We start from the raw sequence: 10666 nt of genomic DNA, 5'->3' as shown, positions 1-10666 counted from the left end.
TTAGGACAGCGTTCTACAATTTAGAGATTTCTTTTTTAAAAAGTATGTTTTTATTGATTTGAGATAGAGGAAGTGAGAGGGAGAGAAACAGTGATGAGAGAAAAATCACTGATGGCTGCCTCTTGCACGCCCCCTACTGGAGATCCAGCCCCCAACCCAGGCATTTGCCCTGGCCGAGAATAGAGTGGCGAGCTCCAGGTTCATGGGTTGACGGTCAACCATTGAGCCACACCAGCCGTGCACAATTTAGATTTCTGTTCGAAATCTTCATTAATCCAATAACATCTTTGGGGCAAGAACTATTATTATACCCAGTTTAGTGTGAAGGAAGCTGGGGTTCAGTTGCCCAAAGGTACAACTCAATCAGAGTGGGGGTTGGAGAGAGGAAGCAGAAAGGACATTGGAGTGATGCTCAGGAGCCTGACCACAGTGGGCCTAGGGGCCTCAGCTCAAGCTGCCACCAGTCCCCTTATGCGCCTACTTCCATTTCCCCACTAGCTCAGAGTGGAGGTTGAATCTGTGCTCTAGAAGGGCCAGACTCCTGGGCCTGGAGGCCTCTTGACAGCACATTCCAGATGCACCTGCCCACATGGGCAAGTGCACTGTGAGGCACAGTGATGTCACTGCTGGAAATGTCTTCAACAGATGGCAGCATCCTCCCAAACCTATCCCAGTGCACTCCAAGATGCCCTGAGGGCCACTGACTTCAGACATGACTCAAACTGGTTGCCTTTCTGGTTCAGGGGGTGGTGGTGGCTGAATCAGCTGGGTCTGGTACCCTAAGACCTAAAGACACCCCCTTGTACCCCAAAAGTCTGAAAGAGCCAGGAACCTAGGCTGGAAGCCAAGACTTCTGAATTCTTTCATCTTTCCTTATGCCTCAGTTTTTCTTCTATTCTGTGAGACAACAGATGCCCTAAGCCAGTATTTCCCCAAGACCTGGATTCCTGGATCTTAGCGTCAAGAAAGCTACTCTTCTTTCAGTCCCACTAAAACATGGAAAGTCTCACTTGGTGCCCACCTCTATTTAACTCCTATCTCAGCTCCCTGGCTGTGATCCTTTTGATCTGAAACTTCTTCTTGTATTTCTATTTAAAGTCAATGTGTCAATATATGACACTAGCTTTCCACTCCCAATGGTGATGACAAGTTAGTTTCCTTGTAAACTTAAGCAAACAAAACATTAGTAAGACACAAGGTAGGTGGAAATAAATGTAATTAAATGGGGAATATGGGTCCTGACCGGTTTGGCTCAGTGGATAGAGCGTCAGCCTGTGGAATGAAGGGTCCCAGGTTTGATTCCGGTCAAGGGCATGTACCTTAGTTGCGGGCACATCTCCAGTAGGGGGTGTGCAGGAGGCAGCTGATCGATGTTTCTCTCTCATCGATGTTTCTAACTCTATCCCTCTCCCTTCCTCTCTGTAAAAAAATCAATAAAACATATTTAAAAAAGGGGGAGGGGAATATGGTATCAAGAGGTTGGAGTTTGGCCATAGGCAGCAAAATCTCAGCCATCTCTCGTTGCAATATGTTTACAGATGCATCTCCTAAGGCAAAGGAAACTAAGGAGAAAATAAACAATGGGACTACATCAAAATAAAAAGCTTCTGCACAGCAAAGTAAACCATCAACAAAATGAAAAGGGAGCTCACTGTATGGGAGAACATATCTGGCAATGATACATCTGATAAAGGGTTAATATCCAAAATATATAAGGAACTCATACAACTTAACAAAAGGAAGACAAACAATCCAATTAAAAAATGGGCAAAGGACCTAAATAGACACCTCTCCAAAGAGGACATACAGCCTCCTTTCCCCAGCTGCCGGTGAGGTGTTCGGTTCTTCCGAGGAAGCTAAGGCCACGCTGGGGGGAGGCCCTCACTTCATCTGGCGACTAGCACCGCTCCTGAAAGTGCTCGCCCAGCACTCACCCTCACCATGGCCTCAGTCTGGGAGCTCGCCTGCATCTACTCAGCCCTTAGACGACGACGATGAAGTGACGGTGACGGAGGATAAGACCAATGCCCTCATTAAAGCAGCTGGTGTAAATGTTGAATCTTTCTGGCCAGGCTTGTTTGCAAAGGCTCTGGCCAATGTCAACATTGGGAGTGGCATCTGCAATGTAGGGGCTGGTGGACCTGCCCCTGCAGCTAGTGCGGCACCAGCAGGAGGTCCTGCCCCCTCCACTGCTGCTGCCCCAGCTGAGGAGGAGACAGTGGAAGCAAAGAAAGAAGAATCTGAGGAGTCTGATGATGACCTGGGCTTTGCTCTTTTTGACTAAACTAGCTCATTTGTAACACATTCAATAAAAGCTGACCTCTGTTGCTGTTGGACTTTAAAAAAAGGACATACAGATGGCCAAGAGACATATGAAAAAAAGCTCAAAGTCACTGACCGTCAGAGAGATGCAAATTAAAATGACAATGAACCCTAACCGGTTTGGCTCAGTGGATAGAGTGGTGGCCTGCGGACTGAAGGGTCCCAGGTTCGATTCGGGTCAAGGGCAGGTACCTTGGTTGTGGGCACATCCCCAGTAGGGGGCAGCTGATCGATGTTTCTCTCTCATCAATATTTCTAACTCTCTATCCCTCTCCCTTCCTCTCTGTAAAAAAAATCAATAAAATATATTTAAAAATAAATAAATAAAATGACAATGAGGTATCACCTCACACCTGTCAGAATGGCATCAACAAATCAACAAATGACAAGTGCTGGAGAGGATGTGGAGAAAAGGGAACTCTAGTACACTGCTGGTGGGAATGCAGACTGGTGCAACCATTATGGAAAACAGTACGGAGTTTCCTCAAAAAATTAAATATGGATCTGCCATTTGACCCAGTGACCCCACTTCTAGGAATATATCCTAAGAAACCAATCAGAAAGAATGTATGCTCCCCTATGTTCATAGCAGCACAATTTACAGTAGCTAAGATCTAGAAACAGCCCAAGTGCCCATCAGTAGATGAGCGGATAAAAAAGCTGTAGTACAGCCCTAGCTGGTTTGGCTCAGTAGATAGAGTGTCGGCCTGTGGACTGAAGGGTCCCAGGTTCAATTCTGGTCAAGGGCACGTGCCCTGGTTTCCGGGTTGGATCCCCAGTGTTTGGTGTGCAGGAGGTAGTCGATCAATGATTCTCTCTCATCATTGATGTTTCTGTCTGTCTCTCTCCCTTCCTCTTTGAAATCAATTAAAAAATGTTTTTAAAAAATTTAAAAGGAAGAATAATGTGAATATATCTTTGGGAGCTGTTATTCAGCCAATCCCAGAGACTAGAGAAATGAATGTACTTGATGGTTTGGGAACAGAAAAAAAGCTATTCAAGGACACTATGGGAACACTAGGGGGCATTTGCGCATGGATGGTGAATTAGATTGCAGCGTGGTTATGACAAAGGACTGAGCCTTTAGGAGACACATCTAATGTGCTTACAAGGGAAGAGGCACCATTCCTGGGGCTCACTGTCAATTATCCACTTATGTAAAACATTACATGTGTGCCTTTTTAAATATATTCTTTATTGATTTTTTACAGAGAGGAAGGGAGAGGGATAGAGAGTTAGAAACATCGATGAGAGAGAAACATCAATCAGCTGCCTCCTGCACACCTCCTACTAGGGATATGCCCACAACCAAGGTACATCCCCTTGACCGGAATCAAACCTGGGACCCTTCAGTCCACAGGCCGACACTCTATCCAATGAGCCAAACCGATTAGGCCTACATGTGTGCATTTTTTGAGGTGTAATGTAAGCAGTGCATACATCAAGAATACAGTTCAGTTAACTTCCACAAATGGAATACATAAGTGTTCCAAAGAACATCCAGCTGCCCAAATCCCCTCATGCCCCACCCTGTCACTGCCCCTGCGGGTGACACACCCCTATCCTTATGCCTCACACCATATATTGATTTTCCTGTTTTAGAAAGTCACAGAAATGGACCTCTTCTGTGCCCGGCTGCTTCTACTTAATATGATGTCTGAGGTTCATCCATGTTGTGTTTCAGAAGGTTATTCCTTTTCAAGGTGGCATTGTACTCTCTGTGTGCATTTGCTACAGTGCATTAACCCATTCTACTGCTGATGGAGAGCAAAAAAGAAGATATATATAACTGGGGACTCCAGGAACAGAGCATGCATTGTGCTTTACCCACTAAGACGGCTATACTCAAAATGACAGACCATCACAAGTGCTGGTGAGAATATGGAATAACTGAAACCCTCACACACTGTGGACGGGCATGTAAAATGGTGCAGGTGCCGTGGAAAACAGGCTGGAAGCTCTTCAAAAGGCTAATCCTAGAATAACTATATGGCCCAGGAATTCTACTCCGAGGTATATACACGAGAGATATAAAAACGTATGTTCACACCAATGCCTGTGCACACATGTCCACAGCAGCAATGATATATAGCAGCCAGAAGGTAGACACAAGCAAGTGCCCGTCAGTGGGGAAACAGATAAACACAGTGTGGCCCATCCACACACTGAAATATTACTACTCAGCGGTGAACAGGAATGAAGCACTGACACATGCCATAACGCGGATGGACCTTAGAAACGCAAGCCTCAGTGGGAGAAGCCAGACACAAAAGGCCATGCAGTGTGATTCCATTGATGTGAAGTATCCAGAATAGGCAAATCCATAGGCATAAAGTGGGTTAGTGGGCGCCGGGGGTTGGGGAAAGTGGTAGGGAGTAGGTGCTAAAGGGGAAGGAGTTTCATTTTGGGGTGACAGAATGTTCTGGAACTAGACAGAGGTGGTTGGAAACTCTGCATGTACTGCAAGCACTGTGTGGTATGTGAACTATATTTTAATGAAACTGTCATTGAACTCCAACAACACTCGGGGCAGGGCCAGCTTCCCAGGCGTGGGTCCCACCTGTCACACAAGGCCCCCCAAATTATCCTCCTGGGGAGGGGCTGGGAAACACTCTAGGAAGTGAGGACCCCATTTCTGGCTGGCTGGCAAGTGGGGAATGTTATTTCGAGCCTGTGGGCTGTACCTCTGCCCAGCAAGGTGTAGAGTATCTCATTCCATCCTTCTAGCCTTTCCTTGCCTGGCACATTTCACAGAGAAGGAACTGAGGCTTGGGGAAGTGATGAACGCATGCAGGAGCCTCAGGTGCTGGCCTCAGGGCCTCCAGTGTGGCCAGACAGGCTGAACTGGACCAGGCCATAGAAACATCCTCCCCCATCGGGAGTCCTGGGGCTTGGGCAGCCCCTGTGGGGCCCTCCTGGGGCCAGGACGAGGGATCATGGAATCCCCCAGAGCCTCCAGGAAGATGAGTCAGTTACCCCTCCAGTGTTCCAGGAGGGTGGGCTTGTCACCTTTTCTTCACCCTGGTGCAATTTAAAGGTGCCACCTAGGGCTCTAGCTATAGGACTGGGCTGATGGGAGCAGAGGGTCAGGGATTGGAACCCTGGGATGTGTCCTCTGAGGGGCTGTGGGTAAGTTGCTGCCCCTCCCAGGCCTCAGTTTCCCCACCTATCAATGGTGCCTCTTGGCTTTGAGTCTGTGAGGTTCATTGTACTCACCATGCAGGACCAAGGGCACAGGATGGTTCCCGGTGAGGCTTGGACGTCTCTGTAAATGGTGAGCAGATGTGGGTATAAATGGGGCCACCCCACTCCTAATGCTTAGGACATGCAGCTCCAGACGCTGGGGATGGGGTGCTGGCTTCAGTCACCATCCACTGGCTACAGACATGCCCATGAGTCCCCATCCCCCCCACCCACAACACCCCATTCACCCACCTGCTCAAATGCCTGTGTGCACTGTCTCCCAAGCGATCATTTGCTCTTGTACCCACATGCTCCCCCACCCCCATGCCCACCCCTCAGCAAAGCCTCCTGCCCAGAGGCCTGGCTCTCAGGAAGCTCCAGTTTGGAGGGCAGACAAGTTCCATCTGGACATGCTCAGTCCAGGGGCCTGGCTAACACAGACAACAAACACTCAGGCCAGAACTTCCCACCCAATCTCTGACCCCTAATCAACTCCACTTCTGTCTCTCCGTCTGACTTACCCTCTGTCTCTCCCATATCTGTCTCTCTCTGTCTTTTCCAACCATCTTCCCGTGCCTCATACTCATCTCTCCAGCTTAGTCTGTGTCCCTTTGTAGCTCTGTCTCTTAGTCTCTTGGCCTCTCAGTCTGTGTATCTCGCTCTTTCCATGTCTCTCAGGTCTTTCTCTGCCTCATCCTCACTGTCTCTGTCCCTCAGTCTCTATCTCTGACTCTGCGTTTATGTCTGTTTCTTTGTCTATCTCTGTCTCTATCTCTCTCTCTCTGTCTCTGTGCCCTGCCTGCCTCACACTTACACCCCGCAGCACTTGCAGGCCAACCCGGTGATTCACAGACACGCACCGCCCTCCCCACAGCGCAAGACAAACACACGCCGCCGAGGCCCCAGCAGGTTTTCCCAAATGGGCCGCCCCCGCTCCCGCCCCTCGCCCACTGCGTCCTGGCGCCACTCCAGGTGCCCCGCCTTGTCCCCAGCCCCAAGGCTCCCCATTGGCCCAAACGGGGCGGCCCCTTCGGACTCTCCGCCCCTGAGTCAGCAATGGCTGAGCCGCGGACTGGCTCCGGGAGGCAAAAGCCGGCAGAGAGCGGGCGGCAAGGCCATGCGCTGCCGCCTGTGGCTGGGCCTGGCATGGCTGCTGCTGGCGCGGGCTCCCGGCGCTGCGAGGACCTCGAGCGGTCCCCGGAGACCACGCAGCTACCCACACCTAGAGGGCGACGTGCGCTGGCGGCGCCTTTTCTCCTCCACCCATTTCTTTCTGCGCGTCGACCCCAGCGGCCTCGTGCAAGGCACCCGCTGGTGCCACAGCCCTGACAGTGAGTCGCGTGGGGCTGCCGGGTGACGGGGGTGGAGGGGTGTGGGGGGGAGAAGGTTCTGGACAAATAGGCGGGCAATAACAACTGCAGCAGTAATCTTCACGATGAGCTGGGCCCTCCCTCACGCGACGGATGGTCCTGGGGGCTCCTGTGGTGGTATGGCATTGGCCAAGTCATTTACCCTTTTGGCTTCATTTTCCTCCACAGTAAAATCGGCCAAACCTAGATGGTCACAGAGGAAGCTCCCAGCTCCAGGCCTGGCTCACTAGCAGAGAAAGGGTGTTTACAGATAAGTTGAGTTTGGGGTCACTGGGCCCATTTGTAGAGGGGAAACTGAGACTCTAGAAAGTTACATAATGCAGTGGGGCAGAGCTGGGCTCTGAACTTGACTCCCACAATGCAAAACAAAACTCAGGATCAGCCTGGGTTAGGCACCCCTCTATTTCTAGGAAACTGAGACAGAGAGGGGAAATGACCTGCCCAGGGTCACACTGCTGGGGGGTTGCGTTGCTGGGGTTCCTTGATGCTCCAGGACCTCATCGAGATGGAGTCACTGTCCCAGTTGCCCCACCCAGTAAACAATAGGCTCTCAATAAGTATCTGTGGAATGTATGAGGCAAGAGGAGATGCAGGGGCAAAGAGAAGGGGGTTGGGGACAGTTGGGAAGCCAGGGCAGTTGGTGACGCCATGGGCCTGCCTCAGTCTCCCCACAACTCTGAGCCCTGGGTGGGGGTGGGTGGGGGGCTGGGGGAATGAAGCTAATCGCTGGCCACTGCCTGAATCACCACCATTAGGGCAGATAATCACCCCTGCCCTTCCCAGATGCTTTCATCTGGGGCTCCCAAGGCCCTCATTAGATTCACTAGACCAGGGCAATGACAGGGGACTGGCTGGGCCGGTTGACTGGTGGTGGACACAGCCAGGCAGGGTGGCCTCAGGCTGGGGTTGAGGCCTGGCTCTGCTGGGTGACCTGAGACAGTTGCTTCTTCTATCCCAGCCTCAGTTTCCCCATCTGGGCAGTGATGGAGTGATAGATGGTTGGTCGATGGCTCTGTGTGGGTTGGACTTGGAGGTCTTAATGTCCTTCATTAATTCAGTGGTTACTGGGCAACTCTTGTATGCTGTACTGGGCACGAGGGACATAGGGGTGACCAGGACAGCTCACCTTCATGCGGTGCCAGAACAGAGGGTAAAGCGGTTAAACATGTAATATAATTTCAGAGGGGACCACGTGTGGTGCAAAGAAAATGAAAACAGGGCAATGTACAAGAGGTGACTCGGGGACTGCTTTATCTGGGAGGTCTTGGGGGCCTCTCCAAGGAAGTGGGCTTGAGTTGAGCCTCATATCAAGGAAAGGAGCTGACCATGCACAAGAGGAGCCGGGGCCTGGCTGAGGGAACAGCAGGTACAAGTCCCCATAGGGCATGGGGTGAGCTCATTGTTATCTCAGGTATCCAAGTACAAACTGAAGAGGGCAAAACCTTGACTCCAGATTAGACCTCCGTGCACAGATTTGACCCCATGAAGGTGAGCTGTCTCTGGTCACCACTCTGTCCCTCATGCCCAGCACAGCATATAAGAGGTACCCAGATTAGACCCCAGTGCATGGCTGAGGGTGTGTGTGGCTCATCCTGAAGTCCTGCTTCACTGGACAGGAAACATTGGCTCAGAGGCAGGCAGAGCTCACCCAAGGTCACCCACCGACAGATGGGGCCTGAAGCTGCCTCTGCTCCTTCCCAGGCCTGTGTCCCCCTTGGGAAGTGGGCACAGTCAGCACCCAGTATCATCACAAAGGCCCTCAGAAGAGGAAGGCAGGAGGGTCAGATCAGAGATGGAAGAGGCTGCGCTGCTGGCTGTGAAGACGGAGGAAGGGGCCATGAGCCAGGGATGTGGCGCCTCTAGAAGCTGGAAAAAGCCAGAAATGGTTCTTCATGGAGCCTAAGGAAGGACCAGTCCTGCCTGCCCAGGACTGGTCCTTCCTTAGGTTAGCCCCCTAAGATTATGTAAGACGCCTGACCCCAGAACTGTGTGGGCTTAGTGGGGTACAGTGCTTGGCAGAGAGTTGGCACTCAGTGTTAACAGCTATCAAGTTGAATGCACTGTGCTATAAACACCCATGTCCCACCCTCAGGCCTTTGCCTGGGCAGTGCCTCCCTTCTGGAGTTTCATCTCCCTGTAACTGAGTGGCTACAGTTGTCAGGGCCAGACATGGCAAAGGCAGTGAGAACTATGGGGGAAGCTGCACGGCCCATGGTCACAGTTACACTCAGTACTTGTTCTTACTGAAATCAACAGCTCACTCAGGCAAGCACCTAACTCCTCTCGCTTGGTTTTCTCATCCCTGACCTAACCGGGACTCTCCTCTGCTCCACAGCTTGCTCTGGTTCCCCAGTACCCTTTGGAAAAAGCCCGACTATTCCCCACTTACATCCTCCAATGTGTCAGGGGCACATCCTCTGGACAGGCCCACACAGGTGAGCCTGTGTGGGCCCGTGTATTCCCATTCCCAGCACAGGGCCAGGCACACAGGTGGTGCTTGGTGAATGTTACTTGAATGAATGAATGAGAGAGCAAATGGGAAGCAGATGGGGCTGAGGGCCCTGACCGAGCCCTTCCCAGCAGGCATCATTGAGATCCGCTCCATCCGCGTGGGCGTCGTGGCCCTCAAGGCTGTGCACACCGGCTTCTTCGTGGCCATGAGCCGCCGGGGCCACCTCTATGGGTCGGTGAGTGCATGGTGGGGGTGGCCGGTGGTGGGCAGGCACTGGCAGGAAACAGGGTCCAGTGGCCTCATGTTCCTGACCCCCCGCAGCGGATCTACACTGCTCACTGTAGGTTCCAGGAGCGCATTGAGGAGAACGGCTACAACACCTATGCCTCACTTCGCTGGCGTCACCGAGGCCGGCCCATGTTCCTGGCGCTGGACAGGCGGGGGGTCCCTCGACGCGGTGGCCGGACACGGCGGCACCACCTTTCCACTCATTTCCTGCCCGTCATGGTCTCCTGAGGCCCCAAGGGGCCATGAGGAACAGCTAGACAAGATCCAAAAGACATCTGGGCATGTGGCCAGGGACCAGAGGCTGGAGGAGGCCCAGGCTGTGGCCAAACCATGTCTGGTCACTCATTCCTTTCACAAGCATTGAATGCCTGCTGTCTGCAGGGCTCTGGGGACCCTGCAGGAACCCCACACCCATCCTTGTCTGAATCTGAGGCGGGTGAACACTGAGCTGAGTAGGGGCTGTAGGTGTTGAGTCATGAGCTGGGGAGCGAGGAGTCCCCAACAAGGCACCTCCTGGACTAGAGACTGAAGGTCACCAGGTCTTGGAAGAGTACTCTGAGCCGGGATACAACCTATCAAAGACTCAGCAGTGGGAACCCATTGGAGTGTTGAGGTAGAGGAGAGGGGAAGCTAGGGACCAGGGAGTCTGGGGACCAGGAGGGAGAGGACAACATGGACATGTCCTGACCTGTGGACATGTTGCCTCACACTGTAAAGGGACTTTGCAGGTAGGATTAAGTCAAGGCGCTGAGATGGGGATGATCCTGGATTATGGGGGGGCGGGGGGAGCATTATCATTACAAGGGTCCTCCTAAGAGGGAGGTCTGAGCATCTGAGTCAGAGATGGAAGAGGCTGCTGCTGGTTGTGAAGATGGAGGAAGGGGCCACGAGCCAGGGATGTGGTGCCTCTAGAAGCTGGAAAAGGCCAGAAATGGTTCTTCCTGGAGCCTAAGGAAGGACCAGTCTTGCCCACACCTGGGGTTAGTTAGCCCCTGAGACTTATGCAAGACTCCTGATCCCAGAAGTGTTCAAGAATAAATGTGTGTGGTCA

The 10666-nt window shown here is 52.1% G+C and overlaps 1 protein-coding gene and 1 pseudogene across 2 annotated transcripts; both read left to right on the top strand.

Annotated features, from left to right (window-relative positions):
- The first annotated feature begins 1941 nt into the window (after nt 1-1941).
- On the top strand, nt 1942-2284 carry LOC129149311 (60S acidic ribosomal protein P1-like; annotated as a pseudogene).
- A 4302-nt stretch (nt 2285-6586) lies between these two features.
- On the top strand, nt 6587-10648 carry FGF22 (fibroblast growth factor 22). Of its 2 annotated transcripts, none has more exons than XM_008150717.3 (3): nt 6587-6836; nt 9459-9562; nt 9649-10648. In XM_008150717.3, exons 1-3 carry the CDS (start codon nt 6623-6625, stop codon nt 9841-9843), a joined length of 513 nt encoding a protein of 170 aa, XP_008148939.1. In that variant the 5' UTR covers nt 6587-6622; the 3' UTR covers nt 9844-10648. The 2 variants fall into 2 exon arrangements, with proteins under 2 accessions (XP_008148939.1, XP_028015376.1); XM_028159575.2 differs by having other exon boundaries at nt 9456-9562.
- The last annotated feature ends 18 nt before the right edge of the window (nt 10649-10666 follow it).

The sequence above is a fragment of the Eptesicus fuscus genome, chromosome 6 (genome assembly GCF_027574615.1).
Source record: "Eptesicus fuscus isolate TK198812 chromosome 6, DD_ASM_mEF_20220401, whole genome shotgun sequence".
In the NCBI taxonomy this organism is placed as follows: Eukaryota; Metazoa; Chordata; class Mammalia; order Chiroptera; family Vespertilionidae; genus Eptesicus; species Eptesicus fuscus.
This window is presented reverse-complemented; position numbering and strand designations above follow the sequence as displayed.

What these genes read in the sequence shown, in the direction of transcription:
- FGF22 (XM_028159575.2), top strand. Translation starts at nt 6,623, where the DNA reads ATGCGCTGCCGCCTGTGGCTGGGCCTGGCATGGCTGCTGCTGGCGCGG. An exon ending in CTGGTGCCACAGCCCTGACA is followed by an intron (nt 6,837 to 9,455) that starts GTGAGTCGCGTG and finishes AGCCCTTCCCAG; the next exon opens with CAGGCATCATTGAGATCCGC. An exon ending in GGGGCCACCTCTATGGGTCG is followed by an intron (nt 9,563 to 9,648) that starts GTGAGTGCATGG and finishes GACCCCCCGCAG; the next exon opens with CGGATCTACACTGCTCACTG.